Source organism: Bombyx mandarina, chromosome 05 (assembly GCF_030267445.1).
Source record: "Bombyx mandarina strain Sakado chromosome 05, ASM3026744v2".
Lineage (NCBI taxonomy): Eukaryota > Metazoa > Arthropoda > Insecta > Lepidoptera > Bombycidae > Bombyx > Bombyx mandarina.
The window spans coordinates 15943684-15971596 of NC_143212.1; the positions used below are offsets into that span (position 1 = coordinate 15943684).

At 37.7% G+C, this 27913-nt stretch overlaps 2 protein-coding genes across 5 annotated transcripts; one reads left to right on the forward strand and one right to left on the reverse strand.

The window, feature by feature from the left end:
• Window positions 1-2868, reverse strand: LOC114247435 (NADH dehydrogenase (ubiquinone) MWFE subunit). Its single transcript, XM_028180408.2, has 3 exons — window positions 2728-2868; window positions 2180-2266; window positions 1-75 (listed from the first exon to the last, which is right to left on the reverse strand). Exons 1-3 carry the CDS (start codon window positions 2824-2826, stop codon window positions 49-51), a joined length of 213 nt encoding a protein of 70 aa, XP_028036209.1. The 5' UTR covers window positions 2827-2868; the 3' UTR covers window positions 1-48.
• TppII (Tripeptidyl-peptidase II) lies at window positions 2795-26232 on the forward strand. Of its 4 annotated transcripts, none has more exons than XM_089727906.1 (27): window positions 2795-2972; window positions 5532-5713; window positions 5811-5939; window positions 6381-6567; window positions 7139-7289; window positions 7908-8071; window positions 8500-8743; window positions 9284-9414; window positions 10240-10402; window positions 11055-11125; window positions 11615-11754; window positions 12792-12969; window positions 13204-13369; window positions 13630-13793; window positions 14459-14637; window positions 15216-15433; window positions 16842-16953; window positions 17336-17458; window positions 17956-18111; window positions 18828-18916; window positions 20695-20721; window positions 22042-22262; window positions 23040-23151; window positions 23311-23383; window positions 23762-23847; window positions 24892-25063; window positions 25911-26232. In XM_089727906.1, exons 1-27 carry the CDS (start codon window positions 2795-2797, stop codon window positions 26118-26120), a joined length of 4026 nt encoding a protein of 1341 aa, XP_089584032.1. In that variant the 3' UTR covers window positions 26121-26232. The 4 variants fall into 4 exon arrangements, with proteins under 4 accessions (XP_089584032.1, XP_089584033.1, XP_028036207.2 ...); XM_089727907.1 differs by having other exon boundaries at window positions 6381-6558; XM_028180406.2 differs by lacking the exon at window positions 20695-20721.
• Window positions 26233-27913: the final 1681 nt, after the last annotated feature.

A 27913-nucleotide genomic window follows, 5' to 3' on the forward strand; every position in this document is an offset into this window, starting at 1 on the left:
TACATTCAACACATTTATTAAATACTAACTAGATAATATTTTACTACTTCAATTATCCGGGATAGCTTCCAAGCCCTGTAACAGAAAAGTGCAGATTAATAACTTTTGATGTTTTCAACATTAAGATGCTTACTATAATTTTTTTTAAAAACATATTTTTCTTTATATATACCTAATGTAATTGTAATGGGCACAGTCAAACTCCCTATCATTAAGATGCTCTATTTAAGTTTCCTTAATTCAAATGGTGGTAATCGGGCCTATGATCTGTACAGTCTAAGTGGCAATGGCTAAGCCAAGCTACAGTCTATCTAGAAGTACACTGAGTATCTCGGTTTGGGTGATTCATATTAAATTAGATTACTGGATTTCTTTTGTTTTATATCTGATATACAAGGGTACGTATATTTTTAAATGTTTTCTCGTTGGCACGAAAGGCTGTCGTCGTGGCCTAAAGGATAAGACGTCCGGTGCAATCGTATCTAGCCATGTAACGGTGTTCGAATCCCGCAGGCGGTTACCAATCTTTCTAATGAAATATGTACTTAACAAATGTTCACGAGTGACCCCTACGGCGAAGGAATAACATCGTGTAATAAAAATCAAACCCGCAAAATTATAATTTGCGTAATTACTGGTGGTAGGACCTTTTGTGAGTCTGCACGAGTAGGTATCACCACTCAGACTATTTCTGCCGTAATGCGTTTCGGTTTGAAGGGCGGGGTAGCCGGTAACTATACTGAGACTTTAGAACTTATATCTCAAGGTGGGAGGCGCATTTACGTTGTTGATGTCAATGGTCTCCAGTGACCACTTAACACCAGGTAGGCTGTGAGCTTGTCCACCCATCTAAGCAATAAAAAAAAAAATTGCCATCAGAGTAAAAGTGGCCTAACCCACAATTTTTTATATTCGTGCTTATATATCGCAATTTATTTAAAACATAATAAATTTTGTTGCAAGAACGGTTTATCCCTAGTTTCACACATAGATAACAGATGGCTTTGTAAATATTATTTCTGCGTGAATTATTTTTGGCTACTAAGTATGTAAATGCAAATTCATACGCCTTTTACGGTGATGGCCTCATATGCAGGTTATAAATAATAAAAATCGGGCTGTGGGTCAATTGAGCAATTTCAGTTGCTTTACAGCTGCAATACACCAGGCATTCTATCCTTTACTGCACATATTCTTCAAAGATAATGCTTTCTAAACCTGATACTAGAGACAGCATGATGCTGCATATGTCCCAGTAACATTTATGAGTCTATTTACCAAACATTTCAATTCTGGATCTTAGTTAAGCAACCTCTACAACACCAATACTATCCAGAGCTGATAAGATGGTGTTGGTGCCATAAATCCGCTAAGCATAAAGATATGAATACTTTAACAATCTATGGATTCAACATGTGGTCACCAGGTCCATTTTATTGTTGAGAGAATAATTTGGAGAATGGCAGTGCACTTCCAACCCTCGTGTAGGTTTAAGATAGTACCAGTACTTAATGCCTAATGTCTACCATAAATGTATATAGTGTTCACTATAATGTATGTTGCATTCATAGTTGATGAGTCAAACTTATTTCTGAAGTTGAGTCTTGATACTCTTAAGGCTATTTTTTGTTAAATTATAAACAGTTGCTCATCCAGTAAATTATAACCCTACCAAAATATAAATCTAATCTTATTGATCAAACAAAAGTTTAATAATTATTTGAGAATTGAAAAATTAGCTGTATCTAAATTTTACACAGTAGTAGAGAATAAAGTTAAAACAGACATTAACAGTGGCAGACATTAATATAACATAAAATAAAGTTGATATTGTATTATGCATATTATCTATTGTTTTTTTGTTCATATTATTGATGGTACTTGGTTAGCCCACTTAGTTTCTCGCTGGATCTTCTCAATGGGTCGCTTTTCCGATTCGGTGGTAGATTCTGCGAAGCACTGCTCTCCCTAGGGCCAGTGCAACACTCCGGTTTGAGCCCCGTGAGCTCACCTACATGTTAAGGCGAAGCTGATATAGCCTCTCAAGGCTATCAGCATAGGTAGGGGAAAAAAAAGATGGTACTTGATGAATTTGTACCATCCTACTGAGTTTCTACCTCTTAGGCTACCTTCAAATAGATAGGAACAAAAAAGGAATTTATAATAATTGCTTACTTACATTCACTTCATAAGGATTACCAGTAAGCCTCATATCCCTCTGGTACAACGCACGACTCCATCTATCAGTAAGCGAGCGTCTATAATGCTGAAACATGCAAATTTTAATTAAGGAAATAATAATTTGAATATGAACGATATGAGTTGTCATAGCAAAATCCTCATGTAGGGTAGTCGTTATACTTTATGACTGAGAATTAGAAATCCCATCTCAAGGTGGTTGGCGTCATTTACGTTAATTACTATGGGTTACAGTAACCACTTAACACTAGATGGGCAATGAGCTCATCCGTTCATCTAAGCAATAAAAGGCTGTGTTCATAAAAACAATCGAAAATTTAGAAGATATGCCTAGCAGTAACAAGCTAAAGAATATAACTACTATTGGATTTGATAGAAAGGGAATTATTGTTATTTTTACTAAGACTAATAAAACTTTAATCTGAAGAAATATATTTTTGTATCTATGACAATAAAACTAGTCTGTGGTTTCGTTAAACTGTGATTTCTAGCAAATGTTATCTAACTGTTTAAATTTTTTGCACTTACATTGCCTAAAGTCAGATTATGTATATGATAAAGACCCCAGCCCGGTAGACCAACAGCAGCAGTTATAATGAAAAAACTCGGAAGAATTTCGTACCACATTATTCTAAATTCTCGTATCCCGAGTTACACAAGTGTTTTCGTTCGGAAAATAACAGTGACAGCAGTGACAAGAAAAACTGATTTACCAGCCGTCACTTGCAAATTATACCAAATGCCAGACCAAATTGTCAAGACAGCAGATCAGGGTGAGAGGTCATGCCAATTTCATTGAAATGTAATATAGTATCCTCGGTTTTTTTAAGCTCTACATTTTGTCTATACATTTAACCGCATTGAGCAAGCCTTTTATTGTATGTGTGGAGAACCACACTCAGCAGCACAGATCAGTAATATTAGGAATTTAGCAGTAGGATGACTGGAAGAATATATTCTTTCTGTTCAATATATTTACCTTACGAATTTTGTCAGTCTCGGTCCAATGTCAGAGCTTAAAAACGTAAAAGACAGAGCTACTTACGTAGGTATTAATAATGTTGATTTTTGCTATGTGACTACTAGCAAACAGATTAAGTAAATTCCAAAAATCTTAAAATTATAAAACTTTTACAACAACGCATCTGATTATACAAAGATTATACTCCAATTAATCTATCTACATGCTGTACGATATTAAAATCCGTGCAGTAGTTCCAGAAATGTGTGCGAAAAAGAGAGAAAATTATTAAAAATAAACGGTGCGCGTGAATGAAGTGAAACTTCTTTTCGATGTGTAGTATTGTGGTTTTTTCATTTTTTATCCTTAAATCAGATTGATCTTGTAATAGGGAATGCTGTGTTTAGGAGATGCGACGTCTTCAACATTTATATTATTGATACTAGCTGGCCCGGCAAACGCTGCTTTACCATATAAATGATTTCTCGGAAAGATAAATAACCTATGTACCGACTGCAACGCCATCTGCCGGGCGGATTTGTAAATCTAAACCATTCTCGAATCCTGAAGGTAGACAAAAAAATTCTTTAAAATAGGTCCAGTCGTTTAGGAGGAGTTCAATCAAGCACACCGTGACACGAGAATTTTGCTAACGCTTACGCTAGCCTCTAAGCATCGATATATTACCATTATATTAATATATCGATGCCTCTAAGTTATAATGTGGGCATGCGTTGGAGTGCCACGCATTCACTCTCGCTGTCTCTTTCTATTCCATCGTAGCGTTAAACGTTTAGTAACGCAACCTTGTTGGAAGTCGCATTAGAAGTTTCACTTCAACAATAGCTCATTTACATTCTATAGTATTGCTGGCTGTATTCTTTTATTCAACGTACACACGCCGAGATAAATTGTATTGTTAAATATATTAATAACGAATATTTTGACCGTTCCACTTCGCCCAAAATTATTCTAACGGCGTTGCATGTTTTGAAAACGCTCCATCTGATCGTATTTATTTCCCTCTCTAAAACCGTTGGGGCCATTTCAACGAGGCGCGGACGTTATAAGTGAGTTCACGAGGCTCAACTTGAGAGAACTAACTAACACTAGCCCTACCAAGAGGAGCAGTGCTGCTTTAGAATCGCGACCCATTGAGAATATTTAGCAATAAACTAAGTGGGCTGTATCTATGGGCTTGGTTGCACCACAACTAAGGTTGAACCACAGCTTAGTATAATAGTTACTTACTACGTAACCTTGAACTCTTGAAAGTCAAGAGTGATGACCGAGGCCGTTTTCCAATTACAGCACAAGAGCGCATTATGCGGCGTAATTGGAAAACTAATACAGAATTACAGAGCATAATGCGACTCAGTGACGCACAATGCCGAAATAAGCTGAAGCTTAATTGAGCATTATGCCGCATAATGCGCTCTTGTGCTGTAATTGGAAAACTACCCGAGGCAAGGTCGTGAAAACTAATAAAGGGTTAAGAGAACTTTTAGTATATATATTATAAATTATGTAACGCTATGTATTCAACCAATATTTTATAAAGTAATGGAATCAAACACTATAATTTTCACCGAAATCGATTACATTAAACAGAACTCACATTGCCTAGAAAATAATTATGACACCACCACAGTCCCCAACCCGGCAATCCAATTGAAGCTGTAATAATTGCAACTGTTGGTAGTATTTCATACCACATTTTTTTCCAGAAGAATAAATAATACTACGACAAATGATACATATATAATTAACTATTTTATACAAATTAAAGGAGCTGTCAAGAGTGACCAATATTTATTGTCATGTAATATTTTCTTTTTTTTTCTAGTTTAAACCTCCTTAATCTATAAAAAGGTTTATTAACTACAATCGACCTAACAGGAGAGAATCCTATTCGTTCCTTTGTACTGATATTTTTATTTCTTATTTCACGTGTTACTTTGAACTACATTTCTTAATTTCAGTTTTATTCATTACGCTATTAGCTTATTTCCTATTCAGTCATTGATGATGTACGCTAGGTAAACTAGATACTATAATTATTGCGGGGTAGGGATTCCGAACTCAAGTTTTCAGTGTTAAATTTCTGGACCAGTCGCAATATTATCAGTTCCAAAAAAATTCGGTATCGTTTATTATTCATGTTTTTAGTCGGAAATAGTAGTAGTAGTACCACCTAGTAGTACTTCCTAATATGTATGAAATAAATACACTATCAACGGTTGCCCGCTCGATACCTACCTTGCCCCGGCTAATTTTCTAAAGAGATGTTAATATTTTGCAATGTGCTACAATACATTTTTTGAAACATAGGTAGTAATTTTTTTTAATTTTTCATGACTCGCAACATTAGGTATCGGGTCATCAAAAATGGCAGACGTACCGATCGACTGTGATTTCCCCGTTTGGGGATTATTACCAAAAAAAGAAACGGGAGTCGTATCGTTTCTGAATAAATATCCTGTTTACGATGGCAGAGATACGATAATAGCTATTTTCGATTCTGGCGTCGATCCGGCGGCCGAAGGACTTAAGGTAACAATTATGTCTTGTCACGATTTGTTTGGTTGTGGTTTTTTAGTTTTTTTACTATTATTTTTTCAAATTATATTGAATGCCTTTGATGTCTTAGGTGACTAGTACTGGTGAAACGAAGGTCATAGAAAGGTTTGACTGCAGCGGATGCGGAGATGTCGACACAAGCAAAACTGTTAAGGCAGTAGATGGGTACATCACTGGTGTTACTGGACGTAAACTAAAGGTAGGAAAAATAGTTTAATACGACCCACGTTTTAATGAAAAATCTAGAAATAATATGCTATTTTTTTTATAATCATCTTTGAACTTCATTGACTTTAGAACTGTCATAAAACAGCTGTTTTTGAATGGACAACTTTAACTTTTAAAATAGAAAAAGTTCAATTGACAACACAGAAAAAAATATTATATTATGGGCTATACTTTGCCGTTTATGATAGTTTGAAATCATAAAAAATACATAAACAAGGTTGAAGCAATGAAGATCATATTTGTGCATAATCATCCATACAAGTTTTTGTGTGGTATGACAAATATTAAATTCTAGTTTAGGATGGAAATATTAGATGTATAACAGTAACTAACAGTTTAATTCTTCTCCAAAACGTAATTGTAACTAATAATTTTCTTGTTTTACTTCTTTGAAAAATATCAATAATTTCAGATACCAGAAACATGGAACAATCCGAATGGGGATTGGCGTGTAGGTGTTCTCCATCCATACAGCATTTACCCGACAAAAGTCAAGGAGAGGATCCAAGAGCACAGAAAAGAGCATCTTTGGAATGTTGGACACAAACCAGCACTGGCAGAGACCACCAAACAATTTCAGGATTATGAAAGTGAGCTTTGTAAGTCCAATTTCTTATTAACAACAAATCTTTGAAGGTGCTGTAAAGTGTGACTCAGAAGCCTACGTTTTTTTTATTGCCAGTGTATTGCACAAGCATACAGCCCACTTGATAGTGAGTGGTTACTGTTGCTCATAGATGTCAGCAATACCAGGGGCAAGCCAAAAGCAGCGGCCTACCGTTGAATTTCCGTTTTGTCATATCTCTAGGTACCTATGCAGTGCATAGGTCTGAGTTATCAGTAGTGTGCATAGTATGCACACTACTGATAACTCAGACGGGGAAAGGTAGTTTATTCGGTTTTCTAAAAAAATATACTTCTGGTCCAACATAACTGGTATTAATTACATGTTAACTTACAATCTATATACTGTTTACAGTACAGAGCTCCTAGATGAGCAATGCCTACTTTGCCATTATACCATATGATTGTATTGAATATTTACTTAGATGAACCTTCACATATTTATGCAGTTACAAATGGCCTTTTATCGCTCTAGTATGTTTTTTGGGTCTTGTTTTACATTCATGCCATACACAAAATACACTACAGTAATTATTTAATTTTCAGCATCAAAGAGTCCAACATTGACTCAAGAGGAGAAACTAATGAAGGAAGAACTGGAAGCAAGAGTTGAAGTACTTCAAAATGTTGAAAAGAAATACTCTGACCCAGGTCCTACATATGACTGTGTATTATACCACGATGGAGAGACGTGGAGGTTAGTAATTTGTATATTTTTTTGTTTTCACTAATTGTAGACATAATAAAAACTATTTTTACTTTCATTACATATTTTTCTATGTTTCAAATACTTTACACTGGTCACGGACAACCAAGATGGTTTTAGATTTTAATGTTGTGCTAACTACTGTTTATTCTTCTACCTAATAGGGTATGCAGTGATCATGACACTTGCACCAGTGCTGTAATATTGGGACTCATTAAATGTAAAAATCGTAATAAGAATCTCCTAAATAATAGTGTTTATAATGTAGATAACCACAAAAGCTAACACAATTTGTAAACCTAAAATTACTAGTTGTACATTACTTAAAACCTCATCACAATCTTTATATCTATTCATTTTTACTATTTTAGTCTATTCTATTTTGTCTATTTTGTGTGACTACAAATATGCACTGCTGTCCATTTGTTAACTATATAATGTAACAGCTGCATATGGTGCCCTGTTCTTGCATCCCTACCATCCATATCTGAAGTAGTAATTACAACACTATTGAGATAGCATAGTATTTAAAGATATTTTTAGAAAAACTTTAAGGCAATAATGAAATGATAAAATGTTTCAATATGAATACATCTTACATATTTACAGAGCATGCATAGATACATCAGAAAGTGGTGATTTATCAACTGGGCCCAATCTGGGAGAGTACAGTGTAACCCATGAGCACACTCATTTGACACCAATTGACGAGATGACCATAAGCATTAATGTCCACGATGAAGGCAATACACTTGAAGTGGTTGGAATGTGCTGTAAGTCTGGTTTAATTATTCGCAGTTCGCAGCTTAAAACTTAAGATTTAAAGCAGCTTTCCATATATAAGACGTATGAATCACTTACTATAATCACTATCTGGATTAATAATCACTATCAATAGTGAAAGCATAAAACACTGAACTACGTTAAAAATATTCTTAAAATTATCTAATATAACATGTTAATATTGGCTTAAAAGAATGGATTGGTGTATGTGACAAATTGTGGGGAGACCTAGGTCCAGCAGTAGATGTCTTCAAGCTGATGAAGATTCAGAACCAATGCATTCTATTGTTCCAAAGTAGGACAAATTGTGGCTGGATAGTATTTTTTGGTAGATGTTTTCAAAAGGAGATAGTCAATTATTGACATGCGTTCCTCGACATTTAAAACTGGCTTTTAAATATACCAATTCCAATTTTAGCTTCTCATGGTACACATGTAGCAGCGATAGCAGCAGGATATGTTTCCGAGGAGCCTGAACGTAATGGAGTATCACCTGGTGCTAAAATCATATCTCTAACAATTGGTGACAGTAGATTAGGTTCCATGGAAACTGGTACAGCCCTCGTTAGAGCGTGTATAAAGGTCATGGAATTATCTAAGAAGTTGAAGATAGATGTCATTAATATGAGTTATGGAGAGCATGCCCATTGGTCTAATGCGGGGTATGTTTTAACTTTTGCTATATCTTTAATTTATAAAAACTTGATTGTCGCTGAAAAAATTTAGTTGAATATCATATGAAATGGATGAAATGAACAAAAGAGTGAGCTTGATCTATGTAAGTAATTATTCCTTTTGTGATCCAACCAAGGTTTTTAATTTACTTCTTAGACAGCTGAACGAGCTCACGGCCCACTTGGTGTTAAGCAGCTAAACTAACTAAACTTCAACGACAAAAATGCCGAAACCCCACCTTTAGACATCTAAGCCTCAGAAGCATCAGCTAGAATTTTATTTTTGTTGTTGCTGTGAAAGATAAGAAGTTAAACTGCCTTTGATAAATAAAGAAGCAGATCTTATCTCTTTACTTACACTTATGTGATTAATGCAAAACTGGCAAGACTATTGTTCTATTATTTATTATTTGTTGTTATATTATTATTATTAAATATTTAATATTTCATTCAGAGTGAATGAAAATATGCAACTTTGATAACATAACAAAATTTTCATATTTTATTAAAATAATGTATATTTTTTAGTCGAGTGGGTGAAATAATATTGGAAGTGGTGAATCGTTATGGAGTATCGTGGGTTGTGTCAGCTGGAAACCACGGACCGGCTTTATGCACTGTGGGAGCTCCCCCTGATATAGCACAATCTGTACTTATTGGTTTGTATATTTGTCATCTAAATACCATACTTAATTTGTCACGTCTTTATTACTGTTCCCATCACTACGTTGTCGAAAGGTAGTGACAGTATTACGTCGCTTAAAAGCGTTATTGTTCAATTGAACTAAACGTTAAAGTGTGAGTGAGCGACGTCCGCTATGAGGCTATTTTCTCTTGCAAATCCAGCCGCCAAGAGTGACGCATCGGTTTCATATTTCTGTTATATACCGTCTTTAATTTGTCACATAAGGACTAGTAAATATCTCAAAAGCAATAAAGACAGTCCATGCTCATTTACCACAACGCAACAGTTATTGATATTGTGTGACTTTTTTTTCCTAGCTAATCTGATAGGCTTGAGACTATTTCAGCGTAACCTTAATTAGTAGGTAAGCTCACGGGGCTCGAACCGGAGTGATGCTAACACTGACACTAGCAAGAGCAGTGCTTCGCAGAATCTACCACCGGATCGGAAACACGACCCACTGAGAAGATCCGGCGAGAAACTCAGTGGGCATTGTATTGTAGGGGAATCACACCCCGCCCCGCTTAGCTGCTTACTATGCAGTTATAGTAATGAGCAGCATACGTTAGTCAGTCAGTGGTTAACGTGCAGCGATCCACCGCGGTCACTGACGCGAATAAACATGTAATTATAAGTAATGTTTTATTGACCGCTCTGATGAGGTTTATGGAGGACAACACGCAACAAACAACCAACGCACACGCCTAATCCGTCATCGCCCAATAAACCTCACACTGGTGACCCCGTGTCATTCCCCTGCAGTATCATTCTGATGAAGCTCATATACCGCATTTTTCAGGTGTGGGTGCGTACGTGTCTCCGGAGATGATGGCGGCGGCGTACTCCATGCGGCAGCGCGTGTGCGGCGGCGCCTTCAGCTGGAGCTCGCGCGGGCCCGCCGCCGACGGCGCCCTGGGGCTCTCCGTGGCCGCTCCAGGAGGTGCCGTCGCAGCAGTCGCCAGGTACCGCGAATACTACCACTATTAATAATACTTATGTTACTACTATTGAAGTCAATGTGGCTAAATGGAAATTCGAGAATTCAGGTGTTCAAATTTTATACTAATATTTCACATTCACGAATTACTTTCGAACATCGTGTAATAAAAATTAACCCATCAATATTATAATTAGTCTACTTATTATACAATTGAGGTATAGACTTCAAGGCTCAAGGTGGGTGGCGGTATTCACTTTGCGATGTCTATGGGCCCCGAAAGAAAAGGCTTAAAACCAAGAGGAACGTGAAGCTAGTCCCCCGTTTATGCAGTAAAAATAAAAATAAAACAATAATAATATTATAAACGTTAATTTTAGATGAGATTACAATTTAATGACATTAATAGTTTATAAAATTATTCATTGGTTCTGTTTCATGTTATTCACAGATCGGTGGTAATAAATATTGACAAATCGAATAGTCTAGAACTCGTTTCTCGAACAAAATTTGGCTATTTATACCTAAATAAGATTATAAGCTGAAGATTTTTGTTTGATCTGGACCTGCCTACCTATCTGTCTCTCGATGAAAGAAAGAGAAAGATAAATGGAAACTAACCTCTTGGTTTTCATCATTTTCTCATCTAATGTTTATGTTATTGTTGTTCTTTCTAGATTCACATTAAGAAACTGTCAACTAATGAACGGCACTTCAATGGCGGCTCCTCATGTTGCTGGGGCTGTAGGTACGATATCATACAAATCATTATCGAAATCACCACGATTTATTATATCACAAAATGTTATGACCGATAAATCACCTTATTTTGTACTTGATTGATAATCTTTGAAGTCACTGCCAACATCTTAGGCAGCGGTTGGCAACGGCTTGGCTCTGCCCCTGGTATTGCTGAAGTCTGTGGGCGACGTTAACCACTCACCGTGGGGCCGTATGTTCGTCCGCCTACAAGGGTAATAACAATAAAAAAAACTTGCTTGGGTTCAGTAGGTATAACCGAATCTATCGCTCGTATACTTTGTTTTAGAATATAATTTTACAACTGTATATCTCCAATGGCAACCCTAAAACCAATGCTAATCCAATCATTGACTGCTAGGTAGAAGGGAAACTATTTTTTTCTAAAACGGTGAATAAAAGTTTTGAAGAATGACCAAATTCTGTTATGATGTGTTTCTAGAAACACAATTTATGCGGTTATCATTTATTTTCACAGCCACACTCATATCTGGTTTAAAGGCAAGGAAGTTACCGTATTCGCCGTATTCTATAAAGAGAGGGCTGGAGAATTCTGCAACCGTACTGAGTCACGTCGAGCCTTGGGCTCAGGGATGCGGCCTTCTTAATGTTGAAAAGGTATGAATAATCATTCAGTGTTTGTAGTGTAATTAGTGTTTTTATTTCAATTACTGGGAGGTTCATTGTCTAGCAAGTCGTTAAGTGGATATGTGAGCTGCAAAATATCAAAAAGCCAATGCTTCAAAAGCAAAGAACCTGTCTTGGAACTTGAGGTGAAAGTCCCCTTAGCGTTATTTAGTTTATAATGGTACGTGCTGGGGCTCGGGGTAAATAAAAAATTACCGGAGTACAACTTAAAACTGTATTTATTTATTTATTTATTAGACTTGATGTAAAATTTACATTGGCGGACTTAATGTCTAAGGCATTCTCTACCAGTCGACCAAAGGTAGAGCAGAGTAAATAATAATAAAGTAAATAATTTCTCATTTAGAATGCTCACAGAACACTTTAAAATTTTTAACTTCTTCCGCTCCCCTTCAGGTTATCCGTTCGCTGTTTCACTTCGAGTAGCTCTGATTACTATCTGATTGCGTGCCATTTCTGCAACGCTTTTATAGTCGATACGACACCCCTAGAATCGTCGAGAACATTCCTCACAAGTCGAGTACTTTCGATGTGTTTCCGCTATCTGACAATAGATGGGGTTACACTTTTCGGGAGTTCTAGATACTACTAGATACTTCGATATTCGTTCGGCTATTCGGCGATAGATGTCGTTACTTTTACCGGCGTAACAATAACATGGCCGTTCTATGTTTGAGATTTATGTTCGAATAAGGCCACGATACATATAATAGAGGTGACAAAAAAGCAGATGTATGTAGAATAGGGATCGCAGCTAATAAAATGAAACATCCACCGTTCCAAAATCTTCTGTTATAATAATAATTTAAATTTAATTAACACTTTTATTAGGTATGTCTTGCTAATTTCTTAAGCGTATTCGCCATCTTCCTTTTCTCTGTCATTCTCTTCTCCCTTTCTTACCGTTTTCTCTCACTCACATCTTAACGCTCCATTCCACGATATTTTCATACGTTCCTTTCTCACCACAATCCTACATTTATATAGGTATTTCATATTTATCGCAGGCCTTCGATCTGCTCTCGACGTACTACGATCAGCCCGAACGCGACGTGACATTCAATATACAGTGCTGTTCGTACAACGGCAAAGGAATAATACTGAGACCGAAATTAGACGATCCGCCCAGAGACATCGGCCTCACCATCGAACCGCACTTCCTGCAGGACCACAAGGATATGGAGGGTGAGTTTCTACATCAATTATTAGAATAACTTATGCTCTTTTAGATATATAAGTATACTGAGACTTTAGAACTTGTATCTCAAGGTGGATGGCGCATTTACGCTGTAGATGTCGAAGGGCTCCAGTAACCACTTAATATCAGGTGGGCTGTGAGCTCGTCCACCCATCTAAGCAATAAAAAAAGGTACAGAATTTAGGTGAACATACAGCATGAGACGTATTTGTTGTTCCCAGACCGAGCCGTGATCGGTCGTCAGATCTCGTTCGGCGTCCGCCTGGCGCTGACGTGCGGCGCCAGCTGGGTGTCCGCGCCCGCACACCTCGACATGATGAACGCCACCCGAACCCTCACGCTGCGGGTCCAGACCTCCAGCCTGCCGCCCGGACCGCACTTCGCCAGGTAAGGTTCAACTATGTTCGTAATGTAAATCCAAAAAAATACCACGGGGAATGAATGCCCTGAGGAAATACGGTAGGCAACGGTTTGGCTTTGCCCCTGGCATTGCTAACGTTCATGAGGCACGGTAACCACTTACCATTAGGTGGGCCGTATGTTCGTCTGCCTACAAAGGCTATAAAAAAGTCCCGTCACGTCACTACTCGACCTATGATACTAGATCTAAGATAAAAAAGTTGCTAAAATCACTTCCTTGTTCCCAGCATCGACGCATACGACGTGTCTTGTATCGAGAAAGGTCCGGTCTTCAGAATACCTGTGACAGTATTACAACCGCAGCCCCTACCGGATTGTTCTTCGCCCACCGTCATTGACGAGAAGGACGTGCTCTTCAAGTCTTCCACTATCAAGAGACATTTCCTAATAGGTAAATCGTTATTGATATTAAATCTATACTGCTAGTTAGCCATGCCATGTCAGCGAGTTGATTGCAGTTAGGGACACAAAGGTTGAGGATGGTAGCCAATCAAATGGGGCCCTCAAGTAAAGGACATTTTCATCCAAGTTCAGCTCAGTGGTGATTAGTGCTACGGACAGGGACCGATGAAGGTAGATCGTCCAATCTATTTATCCTCTGTTATGAGGGACTAATGGCAGAGAATGACACCATATAGGAAAAAAGGTTGAGAATGACACCATATGGGACAAAAGGTTGACTGAAGGTTGAATGTGTTCTCAAAATCCAAACTGGTTGTAGGACCTCATGTGAGTCCGTACGGGTAGGTACCGCCACTACCACCGCCTCGACTATTTTTGCCGCGAAGCAGTAATGCGTTTCGGTTTGAAGGGTGGGGCAGCCGTTGTAACTATACTTGAGATATTAGAACTTATAACAAAAGGTGGGTGGCTCATTTACATTGTAGATATCTATGGGCTTCAGTAACCACTTATCACCAGGTGGGCTATGAGCTGTGTTCACCAACCTAAGCAATAAAAAAAAACTAAAAAAAACAAAGACATTCTCTTGCTATCCCTCATTTCGGGACTCAGTCTGCCCAATACCATCAGTAAAAAGATATCGTCTTATTAAAGTACCACCGGAAGCAACGTGGGGCGTTTTGAAGATGGCAACAGAAGACAAAGAGATCGTTGGCCGGTTCCTGGTCCACGTCATGCAGCTGTTGCCGCGCAAGAGCTGCAAGAGTCAGGAGACGCAGAAGATGCTCAGCGTCAGCAACGAAGTACCCACGCTTCTGCCGTTCGGAGTTGTTGTGAGTGATAGAATTATTGCTCACGTATTACGTTTTGAAATACACAAGTCTCGGAGATATTTAATTTCGAGGTAACGGAAGTAATGGTGAAATGATTCACTCTGGCTTGTTTTAATAATGGATTAATAATTTATAAACGATTTATGTCGGATTATTGATTCTAAAAATATAAATTACATTGCAATTGAGTTACATAATATACTTGGTAAGTGTTGTTTTATGATTAATAAACCGTAGAAATGACAAATCAGGATAATTATTACTGAGAGATCTAAGTTAAATGTTCATCCAAGACCTTATCTTATATTGAAAAATCTCACACAATTGACTAGTATGATGGGAATCGGAGAATGCTACATATCTTTACTGTTCATCACATTAGTGAAGTGGGAATGCAACCCACCACCCTTGGCCTAGCAGTCAGGGCTGCTAGCTACTGCGCCATCAACTAATAATAATAATAATTGCATTTATTTACTCCACAATACAAATACAAATAAATTTTCTATTAATGTGACATAAAAATTCTAATTCTAAACAATATTACAAACTCAGTTGCTTTCTAACATACATTTCAGGGCGGCGTCACAATAGAAATAGCAATAGCAAAATACTGGGCCAACATCGGTGATCTGAGCCTGGACTACACGGTGGAGTTCCACGGTCTGAAGCCGGACTTCGGTCAGCGGCTGGTGATGTCGGCCAGCGAGGGCGTCCGATCCGTCACGCTGTCTGCGCACCGCCTGCTGGAAGTACAGCCGAATGCCGTGCTCAAATACTCTGAGCCGGTGGTCAGGTGAGCTGTAATACATAATATCGTCGTTGTGAGGGGACTTTTTGGCGAGAACCCGAGGAGTGAAGTTGTGTGATTTGTTTTATTTTGCCTAATTAGTGTGTTCATGACGATAGTGAAGAAGAAACCACGCATGACAGTTAATTTTAATAGTTTTATTTAGTTACTTGTAAAATACATTATAATAACAAATGTTGACGCGTGTCACGCTGCTGGTCGACGAATACCAATCTTAGGTCGCGGGCGCATCCTCTTCCCGCTGCCTTCCCCCGTCCCCTCTCTGGCCCTGAACGTCGTGAATAAGTGTTTCTTCAGGTTTAAATGTGTAATAACGGTTGCTTATTAACTGTTTAATATCTGTGAAAGTGTCCAAATGTGGGAAAATGAAATAAAGCCGCTGGACGTAACTTCTCGGGATCCTCCAAAAAGTCAACTGAAAAAATCATAGTAAATGACCACCATTTTACTGAGATTATATTTCATCCTATATCATCTCATTTCATTTAATTTCATCCCAGTTGATTAATGTCTCAAATTAATCATCTTCATTTCATTTCACTCCATATTATCATTTTTATAAATTAAGAATATAAATTAAAATAAAAGATGACTTAAAGGTCTTAGTAACCAGGTCATAAAATCCCTTAAAAAAAAAAATTGTCGTTGTGAAACCAAAATCTGCTATGTGCACTTTTTGCGATTTTTACTTTTTGACCTTTTTGTATAGTTTAGTTTTTTTATATACCGTATAAAAAACTGTTATGTGTCTATAGCTTTAATATTTATCTATAGCTTTCATTTGATATAGTTCTTAAAAATTCACTTTCATATCAAATTTTATACGAAAATGTTTTACTCGTTAATTCAAAATAGAGTTTTTGCACATAGCAGATTTTGGTTAGACAGCGCCATTTCTAAATTGTCATTTTCTAAACAAATTATTTGAACGTAATGAGAATTAATTTGCTAAGTGGATTTATTCGAAAATTCATAAACTCAGGTGTAACTATTGTATATTTTAGTTAAAAATTCAACCCACCAATCTTGTGTAACAAATGATTGATTTACGACTTAAATTAGTCTAATAGGAAACTGGATCTCAGTAATATAGCCAAACAAAGAATTGGTTTTAATTAGTGGTCTTAAATAAAGAGTTTGCACAGTATTTTCTTTTTGAATCTTTCTGAATTTTATTTTCTATTGAAATCATAAGAGTTTAATTTTCAAATCACAAAATCAACTCTATAAATTCCGCTTGTTTCACGTCATTCAGGCACTTCATACATTTTGGCCCCAAGTGACATCATATCCAATGAAGTTCCGTCAAGCACAATTTGGAAATGTTTCCATGGTGACTGCAGAAGTGAGGGCTGTCTATTTACAAAGTATATAATGTATCTCCCTGTTACAGACCCACAGAATCGAAATTGACTCCGTTGACGTCTCGTGATGTCATTCCGCCAAGCAGACAGATCTACCAGCTGATAAACACATACAATTTCCATCTTGCCAAGGCTACTGAGGTAAGTTCTAGTTGTGCCAACATAATGTATCATAAATCCAACTTAAAGCAGATTAATAAATTAAATAAATTAATAGAAACTTAAAGCAGGAACCCGTTGAGATTCTGGGCTTTGACAATTTACGTAGAAGAGCTCTACGCTCGGCGGAAGATAGCAGCAAATGGTTTAGAATGATCTAGAATAGGCTCTTGTTGTGAAGAAGAAAGCTCAGTAAAAGCTATTGCATCATGAATACAACGAGGTTCTGAATTCCACCCAACCCTGATTAGTCGCTCACGAAAACCAGAACTTCCAGATGCAAAAACCTTAAGCAGGAGATATCGCTAACAATGGAGAACATTGCGAAGGGGAATTGTCTAATGCAGTAATGTTTTGTTGCCAGGTGTCTCCCACGGTGTCGCTGCTGTGCGACATGCTGTACGAGTCGGAGTTCGAGTCGCAGATGTGGATGCTGTACAACAGCTGCAAGCAGCTCATGGCCGTCGGGGACGCTTATCCGTCCAAGGTAACCACTGTGCTCCTTCGATTCCACATAAAAATATATAATAATATATTGTGATTTATTTTTGAAATTTGCGTGAGCTCCAACTGTCGGATTGGCAAGATGTTGCGGAGTGCCAGTATGAATGGCGACGTATATTGTCGGAGGCCAAGACCCACTTCGGGGTCATAGCGCCAGCGCAGTAGCAGTAGTAGTAATGATTTATTTGAAGCAGATTAGTTAAAACGCGCTTTATATTAATGAATGTAAATTTTTTTTGACGTCTTGTAAATCGAAGAACACAGGTTGCACGCACGTAAAAGTGGCACGTTCCGCCTTAGCCTTAGCGTGCAAGCGAGAGCGCGAAACAAGCGGTTAGAGATACACGATCGGCCCAAGCGTTGGCTCGTGACACATTTAACTCTCTTCTCGTGTGACGTCAGAGCTAGCAGCTCGAATAGTTGTGCTACTGACGTTATCACGTAAAACTATCGACCTTACAGACAAACGTTTTTTTACAGTATAATGTGAAGTTGGAAAAGGGCGATTACGTGTTGCGTCTGAACGTCCGTCACGAGAACAAGTCGTTGTTGGAGAAGCTGCAGGAGTTGCCCGTGGTGCTGCAGCAGCGGCTCCAACAGCCCATCACCATGGACTCCTACTGCTCCAGGATCCAGGTACCTACTGCTCCTATCCACCTACTGCTATACAACACGTCAGATCCTTTGGATGCAAACGAGGACGAAGCAATGACTCATTTGGCGTCGTATAATCGGAGCCCATACCTGAATCGAAAATTAAATAAGCATTTTCTACGGTTTTTTGCACATAATAATATTTTCACAGTTTAATCTTTAAAAACTTTAAAATAAAACAGTCGACCGTGAAAACTGTAAAGTAATGGTAACATCGGAAATAACGTAATCAAAATTTTTATTTTAAACTAGCTGACCCGACAGATTTCGTAGTGCCTCAATCGATAAATAAATATATATAATAAAAGTATAAATATATAAAAATATATAATAAAGATAAATAAAATACCTAAACTTTTGTATAAAATAAACTTAAAACAAACAAAAGGAATCCGTCCGACGGGGGACACATCTAAGGGAAACCGAAATTGTGATTTTTATTTAATTCCGAGCATTTTCTTAATTATCTACCTTTTAAACTTTCTCTGGACTTCCACAAATAATTCAAGACCAAAGTTAGCCAAATCTAAAACTCGAGACTAACGAATAGCAATTCATTTATATATATATAGATTATGTCAAATCTGGAAGTCTCAATTGTAATTATGTCAGTCAAATCGTCCTTCGAGACGCGACTGCTCACAGCACGCATGCGTGATGCAGGCGCCGGATGATTATAAGTGTCCGTCTCCTCGCAGGCGCTGACGGCCGGCAAGAAGTTCAGCACGGCGGCCCTGCCCAGCGGCAACCTCATGCCCGTCTACTTCACAGCCGTGCCTTCCGACAAGTAAGCTTGTGCTAATACAATATTATCGCTCGTCGCACCCCTGTTTGAACTCAATAGTGGTGCGAGTTAAGCTTCGGCGGCGTTTGTCTGTAATCTATAACAATGGGCTCGTAGGGTTGACTCGCGGGAAAATACAACATACCGAGAAAGCAATAAGTTTTAACAAAAGAGTGTGTAATCATAATGTTGCATGTTTATATATTTTTATTTTTTTATTACACTTGATGTACAAGCGGATTTAATGCCTAAGACATTCTCTGCCAGTCAACCAAAGGTAGTGCAGAGTAAATAGTGGTAGTTGTAATGAAATTTATTCTAATAAACCATGAAAACAAAATGTATTTCTTTAAATAGGAACTTAATTAATTGTGAATTTGCATAAGACATAAGAGTAATATACTGTAGGTACACAGTAAAATTTTCAAATAATAAATTTAATTAAAGAAACTAAATAAAAAAATATTTCTTTGGTTACAAAACAACACTTTTTATTTTAATAATAATCTTAATTTAAAAAATATTGCAATTTGTCAATTGAATTATCAAAACAATCTTATTAGTTAATTATTTTATGTTATTCTAACTTTTTTCTTTTATAAATTTCTTGATTCATAAATTCAAGTCACATCTCATGAGTAGAGTTTAGATCAGACCGACGGCTGATTGTCAAATTAGCACAAGTCCACCCTGCCTATTTCTGCCACGAAGCTGTAATGTGTTCCGGTCTGAATAGTGGGTTGTACTACCGAACTGGGAGTTAGAACTCATGTCTTGAGATGGTTGGCGGCATTTACGTGGTTCATATCTGTTGATGTATGGGCTCTGAGGTAACCACTTACACATCTACGCAAGAAATATAATTCTCAAAGCAAACAACGCCAACTACATCGAGATGAGGTTGGAGTTTTTTGTTATTGCTTAGGTTGGTGGACGAGCTCATGGCCCACCTGATGTTTAGTGGTCATCAGGGCCCATAGACACCTACAACGTAAATGTGGCCACCTACCTAGAGACATGAGTTCTGAGGTCTCAGTTTTTACAGTACACCAGTTGCCCCACCAGTCAAATCGAAATGCACTACTGCTTCACAGCACAAATAGGCAGGGTGGTGGTACCCACCAGTACCGACTCACAATACGTCCTACCACCAGTCTCAGGAGTATTAATTGTTTTGGACAACGGCTGCCCCAACCCTCAAATCGGAACTGACTACCCTCTCAAAAAACATATCTTGTTAAGATTCTGATATGGACAACCACCAGCACATTATTTCCCAACCCTAAATTTCGGAATCATCGAAAGGCTCCAATTTCTGGCTTTTCACCCCTAAAATGTATGTCTGAGTTCACAAAACATTTGCGCTTTAACTAACGCCCAGCCTTGTACCACTATTGAATTCATACAGTAAATAATCATTAAAGTATCCACACATCGTTTCTTACATTCATTCTTTGTTGTGAATTCCTTTAGTTTGTAATATATATATATTTTTAAATTACACAGAGCAAAGATAAAACTTTTTTTTTAATTGTCAAAATGTTTTTTTTTAATTGTTCTTTTCTTAATATATCAATCAATAGTAAAGTTCATAAAATTGATAAGTAAAAGCACACTTTTGATCTTTGAAAAGTGAAAAAAAAGATTTGTTTTTTTTTAAGCATCGTGATTAAATCACAAATATTTTTGTGTCGAATTTCAAACTAGGAATGTTTTAATTATAAAATGTATGGTAATGGTATGTATTGGTAAGGTGTATAGATTTATTTTTATTTTGTCAGGTCTATCCAAAGAACGGTTACAAATAGGTACAAAATTTGAAGCATAACTGTTTGCTTTTGTCTTAAAAATTAAGCTAAATCGCTGTATACTTGTTTTGTTTATATTCTTGTTGAATTTGAGTCGCATGTTTTGGGGAAGAGAACAACATTGTTTTTCATTCGATTCATACATTCATTTTATTTTGTTTATAGAATTCAAAGGCAGATATTGTTTCTAAAAATTTTCAACATGGCTCTCAAGATTAGCTTATGCCAACCTTATAGTAAGCCATCACTGGATATCGATTGGAGAGGCTTATGTTTAGCAGTGGACATCTCTAGGCTGAGTTGATGATGATGATAAGTTTATTTAAAATTGAATGGATCTTAATAATATTAAATTAAAGATATAGTTTTGTTAAATAATAATTAAACAGCTTTAGTGACTTATTTAATTGTAAATCAGTCGTGTTGTCTATCTTTTAACGTTATCTTTATTCAATAGTAAAACAACTTTCTATCTAGTCCTTCAGTAAATTCACTCAAATGAAGGATGCTGATTGGAAATATGGAGGGTAGATGTAAGGAGCACCATCTTGCATATAGAACAAGTTGAGAAAGTGTTCACTTTTTTTATTGCTTAGATGGGTGGACAGCGACAGAGCTCACAGCCCACCTAGTGTTAAGTGGTTACTGGAGCCCATAGACAACTATGCCGTAAATGCGCCACCCACCTTGAGATATCAGTTCTAAGGTCACAGTGTAGTTCCCACGGATGCCCCGCCCTTCAAACCGAAACGCATTACTGCTTCCCGGCAGAAATAGGTAGGGCGGTGGTACCTACCCGTGCGGACTCACAAGAGGTCTAACCACCTACAAACAGAAAGATGTGGAAATCATATGAATATAGCAGTTTTAAACAGAGTGAAACGTGCTGGATTGAACTGAACGTCAAGTTTCATACTACAGTGCCACCTTGATTAGCTACCTTTCAGCGGACACTTTTTAATACCCTGAGATGATGCTCCTTTCTTCTATCCTCCATCATTGAAAAGTAATATACGTAAACCACAGATTATATACCTACCCAAAAGGGGTGTACAGAAAATATACATAGATAAGAATGGCAGTGGCAAAATATTACATAATGACCATGCCCCCTGTCGAATTAAAAACATAATTGAGTGATGTCATTTGTGACGTAAAATGTAAGATGGCAGCCTCGAGCGCCTTAATGCGGTTTAAAAAAAAAAAAAGTATTAATACCTACCGAAAGTTTTATGATCGACGTTAAAAGATAAACGAAACGATTATGATCTCGAATATTCGGCAGAGATTTGGAATACCATCGAAATGTCATCTTTACAGAATAAGCCGTTTGAATTTGACCGTCGGTCACACGTTCTCCGGTACGATATCGTTCGCTAAAGACGAGCTCGGTCGGAAAGTGGACACGTACGCGCTTCAGTACTTGGCCTGCGAGCCGCCCAAACGTAACGCCAACTCGAAGGATAAGGAGAAGGGGAAGGCCCACGACGATTATATGGACGCCGTCAAGGAGTTCACGGTTGGCTGGATTGCTAAACTAGGTATGGTATATTGTTTTACTAGCGACCCGCCCTCGCTTCGCTTCGGAAACTGTAATTTATTATTGATTTCTCCACTATTTAATGGATGTTATTATACATATAAGGCTTCCTCTCCAATCAGTCTATCTATTAAAAAAACCGCATCAAAATCCGTTGCGTAGTTTTAAAGATTTAAGCATACATAGGGACAGATATAGGGACTTTGTTTTATACTATGTAGTGATTAGTACAAAACTAAAGGTTGATTTTATTTGATTGAAAAAAAAAAAAAACTGGCTTAGTTGGGTGGACCAGCTCACAGCCCACCCGGTGTTAAATGGTTACTAGATCCCATAGACATCTACTACGTAAATGCGCCACCCACCTTGAGATATAAGTTCTAAGGTCTCAAGTATAGTTACAACGGCTGCCCCACCCTTAAAACCGAAACGCATTACTGGTTCACGGCATACGTAGGCAGGGTGGTGGACTGCGTTAACGTATCAATTAATTCTGGCGTACTAGGTCATTTGTGGTCACTGGATCCTATAGGAATCTTAATACGAGTGGCATCACCCAAAAAGATGATTGCACAAATATAACGCGTCCGAAAAGAAAATGTTTTATCAATCTTTATAATGAAAACACAACTTCACTAAAACGACTGGTATTTGTAGTACATGTTTGTATAAGTTCGTTGTTTTTCAAGATTGATCTTAGTACATCCCGCATGACAGCGTATTAAATTTTACTATAATGTGATTGTGTTAAGTTTGGTTTATTTGTCACATCCAACAGAAGGCGATAAACTAGAACAAGTTTACGAAGAGCTGGTAGAGAAATTTCCGGGTTACTTGGGAGCTCACGTCGCTTACTTGCACGCTATCGATTCCCCCACCGACCCTAAGAAGTGAGTATGCAATGAGCTAAAACTAAAAAAAAAACAAATAAAATAGCATTTTTTTTTGTATAAAATTATGTATAATTAAATTGCCTTAAAAGACAAGAAGTCAGGCCGTTTGATGTGTCAATAAAAAATGTACTTTACATTGCGTACCTTTGATTTCAGATTACCGCATTCAAACGAAGAGCTGGATGTGACGACGGCGTGGTGCGAACAACTCATTGCGATCTCAGATAAGGTGATGACCCCTAACTCGTGCATCTGGATAGCGTTGCTTTATTGAATACTAGCTAACCCGGCAGACTTCGTAGTGCCTCAATTGATAAATACTCGACAAACAAAAGGAATCCGTCCGACGGGGGACACATTAAAAGAAAAACAAAATTGTTATTTTTATTTAATTCTGAGCATTTTCATATTTATCTACTTTTTAAACCTTCTCTGGACTTCCACAAATAATTCAAGACCAAAATTAGCCAAATCGGTCGAGCCGTTCTCGAGTTTTAGCGAGACTAACGAACAGCAATTCATTTTTATATATATAGATATAGATTAACGTACACATACGAAAGAGGGTAGTTCGTTTAAAATATATTCATTGTTTTTTTTTTTTCAGGTAATAAAGGCAATAGACCAAGAGAAGCTGTTAGCGTATTTAGGAATCAAGAACGATACACGAACCGACGCACAGAAAATTAAACAGTAAGTGACTCGGTGTTGATTTTTCTTATTTCTATATAGCTTTTTTTTCTATACCCAATCGCTGGCAGGCTAGAGAGCTATTCCAGCTATTCACTTGAAGTCCATTCGTATTGTCCAAGGCCACAATATAATATAACCACCACCACACCACAATAATCCACCTAGAAACACTAGTGTCGGCTGTCTCAACCCTTGAAACTGGAGCGTACTGCTGTTTCGCGACATAAATAAGAAGAATGGTGGTACCTACGGTTGAATTAGGAGGATTTGTAAGACATCCTACCAGATGCCAGTCAATATTAGTTAGCGATCTTAGTACGCTTGGTCGCTTTGTGCAACGTCCGCTGGATACAGAGGGCTTGCTAAATCGACATTAAATAAGCACCTTTATTGTCAATAACATACGGCACAGTCTCGTCTGAAAAAGCAAACTTATTACCAAACTATTAAATATGACGGACGTTTTTAAAATGATGACGTCAGCGTCGCTGACATCATTCTCAAGTGTACAACAATAACCACAGAGAGCTCCACACCGTTTGGTTGCTGGGTTCAGAATGTGTTGACAAAAGTATTTCATGTTTATAGTAGAACAGTGTGGGTAGTTTGGTCCTGAATTTTCCTAAATACTGGTGGTGGTGGTGGTTTACTGGTGGTAGGACCTCTTGTGAGTCCGCACGGGTTGGTATCACTACCCTGCCTATTTCTGCCGTGAAGCAGTAATGCGTTTCGGTTTGAAGGTAGGGGCAGCCGTTCTACTTTAAAAACTGAGACATAACTCATATCTCAAGGTGGATGGCGGAACTTACGTTGTATTTGAAGAAACAATTAACTTTATAAGTAATTTTTTATTTTTTCATTGGTTATATGGGTGGAAGGGCTCACAGCCCACCTGGTGTTAAGTGGTTACTGGAGCTCATAAACATCTACAACGTAAATGCGCCACCCACCTTGAGGGCAGGGTTGCCCCGATAAATATAATTTGTCTTAACAAGTAGGTACCGTTCGCAGAGTGTTTTTATTACTTTGACTTTTTGTCTTTAGGGATCAAGAGAAACAACGCGGCTATTTAATAGACGCGCTCTGTAGGAAGGGCACGGCGCTCTGCAGACTGTACGCGCTGGCCGAAAGCAAATCGGCCAAGGAGAAGATCGCGACAGCGCTCCAAGCGAACATGACCGACCTCCTCAAGTACACCGATCTCACTGAAGCCAAAGTGAGTCGCTTACCTCACTATTGCACTTCCACTGGACAAGACAGCGGCTTGGGTCTGCTCCTGGCATTGCTGAAGTCCATGGGCGACGGTAACCACTCACCATCAGGTGGGCTGTACGCTCGTTTGCCTACAAGGGCAATAAAAAAGAAAAGAAGGACAATATACATTATTTCAGTTTACATAATGTGAATCACGTTGCATTTTACACGTGTAGTGGAAGTCTGTCTGTATTGCAGATTGATGATTCCTTTGAAATTGTTAGGATTTTCCACGCTAGCAAATTTACAATACATCCTACAATTTTTTAAATTGTGGGAGAGGATCAGCAGTCGATAGAGATCAGCAGCAGGTTATAACTCGATTAAAGTAGACGTAATGTTTTTGAAGTGAAACTTCTTGGCGCGTTAAAACTAAAATTTAATTCGCGACAGATTCGTTACGTCTAGAGAGAAAAGATACAATTTAGGAAGAGCGAGAGTGAGAAAACAAACAAAGCGTCTTGCGAACCATGCGACCGTGGAGAGTGGGAAAGGACAAAGGGAGCTAGGTCGTTTCTCTTATACACATTCTGTGTACGGGCGTCGGCTGATAGATGGCTGGTTATTCTCTGCTCATTGCTCTTGTAGACGGAAGTAACCAAAAGAAGTTTCACTTCTTTCACGTGCATCAAGTTGCACGTGCACCATTTTTTTTATATGAGTTCTCTGATCAATTACAAGTACGCTTCCTTACTTTACCCGCCTTGACTGCAACATAAACAAACATTATCTATAAACATCTATAGCTCGGGCCTATTTCAATTATTAAAATTTAATTTTATTAATAATACAAAAAAAATCCTCTCTAGGCAATAAACTATGGCGTCTGGCATTGCTTCACGTTCAAACACTGGGGGCGAGCGATTAAGCTTCTCACGAAGATCCAAGAGGACCGTCCCTCCAGGGAAGTCGAGGAGCGTCTAATAGAAGCGTACCGGCAGCTGGGCTGGAACCACATGGCCAGTTACACGGAGGCCACGCTGCCTATTAAATATCCACTAGCGTATCGACCTTTTTAGGAGAAGACCGGAAAACTCGGTAGGTTAGTTCGTGTTCTGTTACCAGATTACTCAAACCAGATAGAACTGGCTAGAACCAGATTTTACAAATAAATATTGCACTTGTACTGAAGAATAATTTAGTCGGTTGTTTGTCAGATTTCATTGAAACTATCTTTGCAGGGAAGTTTCCAGAATTTTCCAGATCTTTTGTCTTACTTTCTTTCTACTTATTTTCTGAAATTTCTAGATACTATGAGCGATATATGTTCAAGAATAATCAAGGCTACTTTCCTGTTAGCACTGCATCGCTGACATGCTTTTAATACCTCTATTGTCTCATAGTACACGTAATGCCATCTATTGATTTAGTTTAGAACTAAACAGGAAACTACGACTGCCGCTTCTATACATAATATTACGGTTTTACATAACAATAAAACCGATATTATGTGCCGAGAAGGAAAACATACAGCATTGTATTATGAAGAAGCAGTGTGTACTTAGCTTAAATTCCTTGTCTATGTCCAACCATAGACAGTCAATTTAGTTCCATCTTTAGCCGCTAGGTGCTGCCAGCAAGTATAAAGGAAGCGCAGCCATCTTTGATCTTCATAGTCTTCACCAGGAAGAACTTCCTGCAATGCTGTATGTTTTCCTTCTCGGCACATAATATCGGTTTTATTGTTATGTAAAACCGTAATATTGATGTGCCTTTGGAAAACATACAGCATTGTATTATGAAGACGTGTTTGTTATCTGCTGGTGAAATTATTAAGCACAACGCTATGATGAAATAGGTAAAGCCATAATAAAATTATGAAGCGCAATGATAATGTTCATAATTTATATAATTATTAAATCGAAAAAACACAGTTGTTAACTTCCATGTTAATTCAATAATTAAAAAATATTTATAAATTTGTAATAAACATTTCATCTTGTATATACAAGAAAATGTATAAATTGTATAAATGATGTATATACATCATGTAGGAGTAAATGTTTTGAAAAAAAGAATCGTGAGGATCTTTAGGAAGCTCTATTATTCGGCAATAATTATTGTAAACGTTTGGATGATTTGCAATTGCCTCTAGAAAGTATTTCGTCCATTGGTTCATTATCAATCCATCTCAGAGGGTACTGCTGATCTACAACTTCTTGTAGATGCGTTGATGCCATTACCTCGTAAGGTTGAACGAAGACCAGTTTCCAATTACAGTACGGGATGGCGCTTTTGTGACATGTGTTGTTAGTTAGAAAAAAGTCCTTACGAATCTTACTGGGCATGTCTTTAGTTTCATGTTTAGAAAGCACTTATGCAGATTATTGACGAAAATGGATTTCAATTTTGGACTCAAAGTCTGGTATCAGAAAGATGCTTTTCTCTGTTATCAAAGAAACTGTCTTTAGAAATGTTGAGCAAAATAAGGTCATTAACTCTGCGTCCAGTAGCCAGCGACATGGTTGTTGGTGTCCTTCAAGCTACATTGAGGCGTGATCTGGTGGCTGGGTTTGAAGAAAACCAATTTAGAACTATTCTCGGATCTCATGTGAATGGGACTACACTTAGTAAAATTGTAATAAGTAGTTGAATTTTGTTTAGCTATTCCGATAGCTTTTTTAGAATAGCCATTTTTATTAGAGAGCTTGAGAATATTTGCTGTCCTACATGTATTTCGCCCACAGAAAGTCGACAGCGCTGCTTTATGATGCAGAAGGATTGTTTTATAGGCAAAATTTTCTTTTTGGAAAAGAATAAAGAATTTGGCAAACATCTGCAGACTTAGGATCAATTTTAACACTGTAGCACC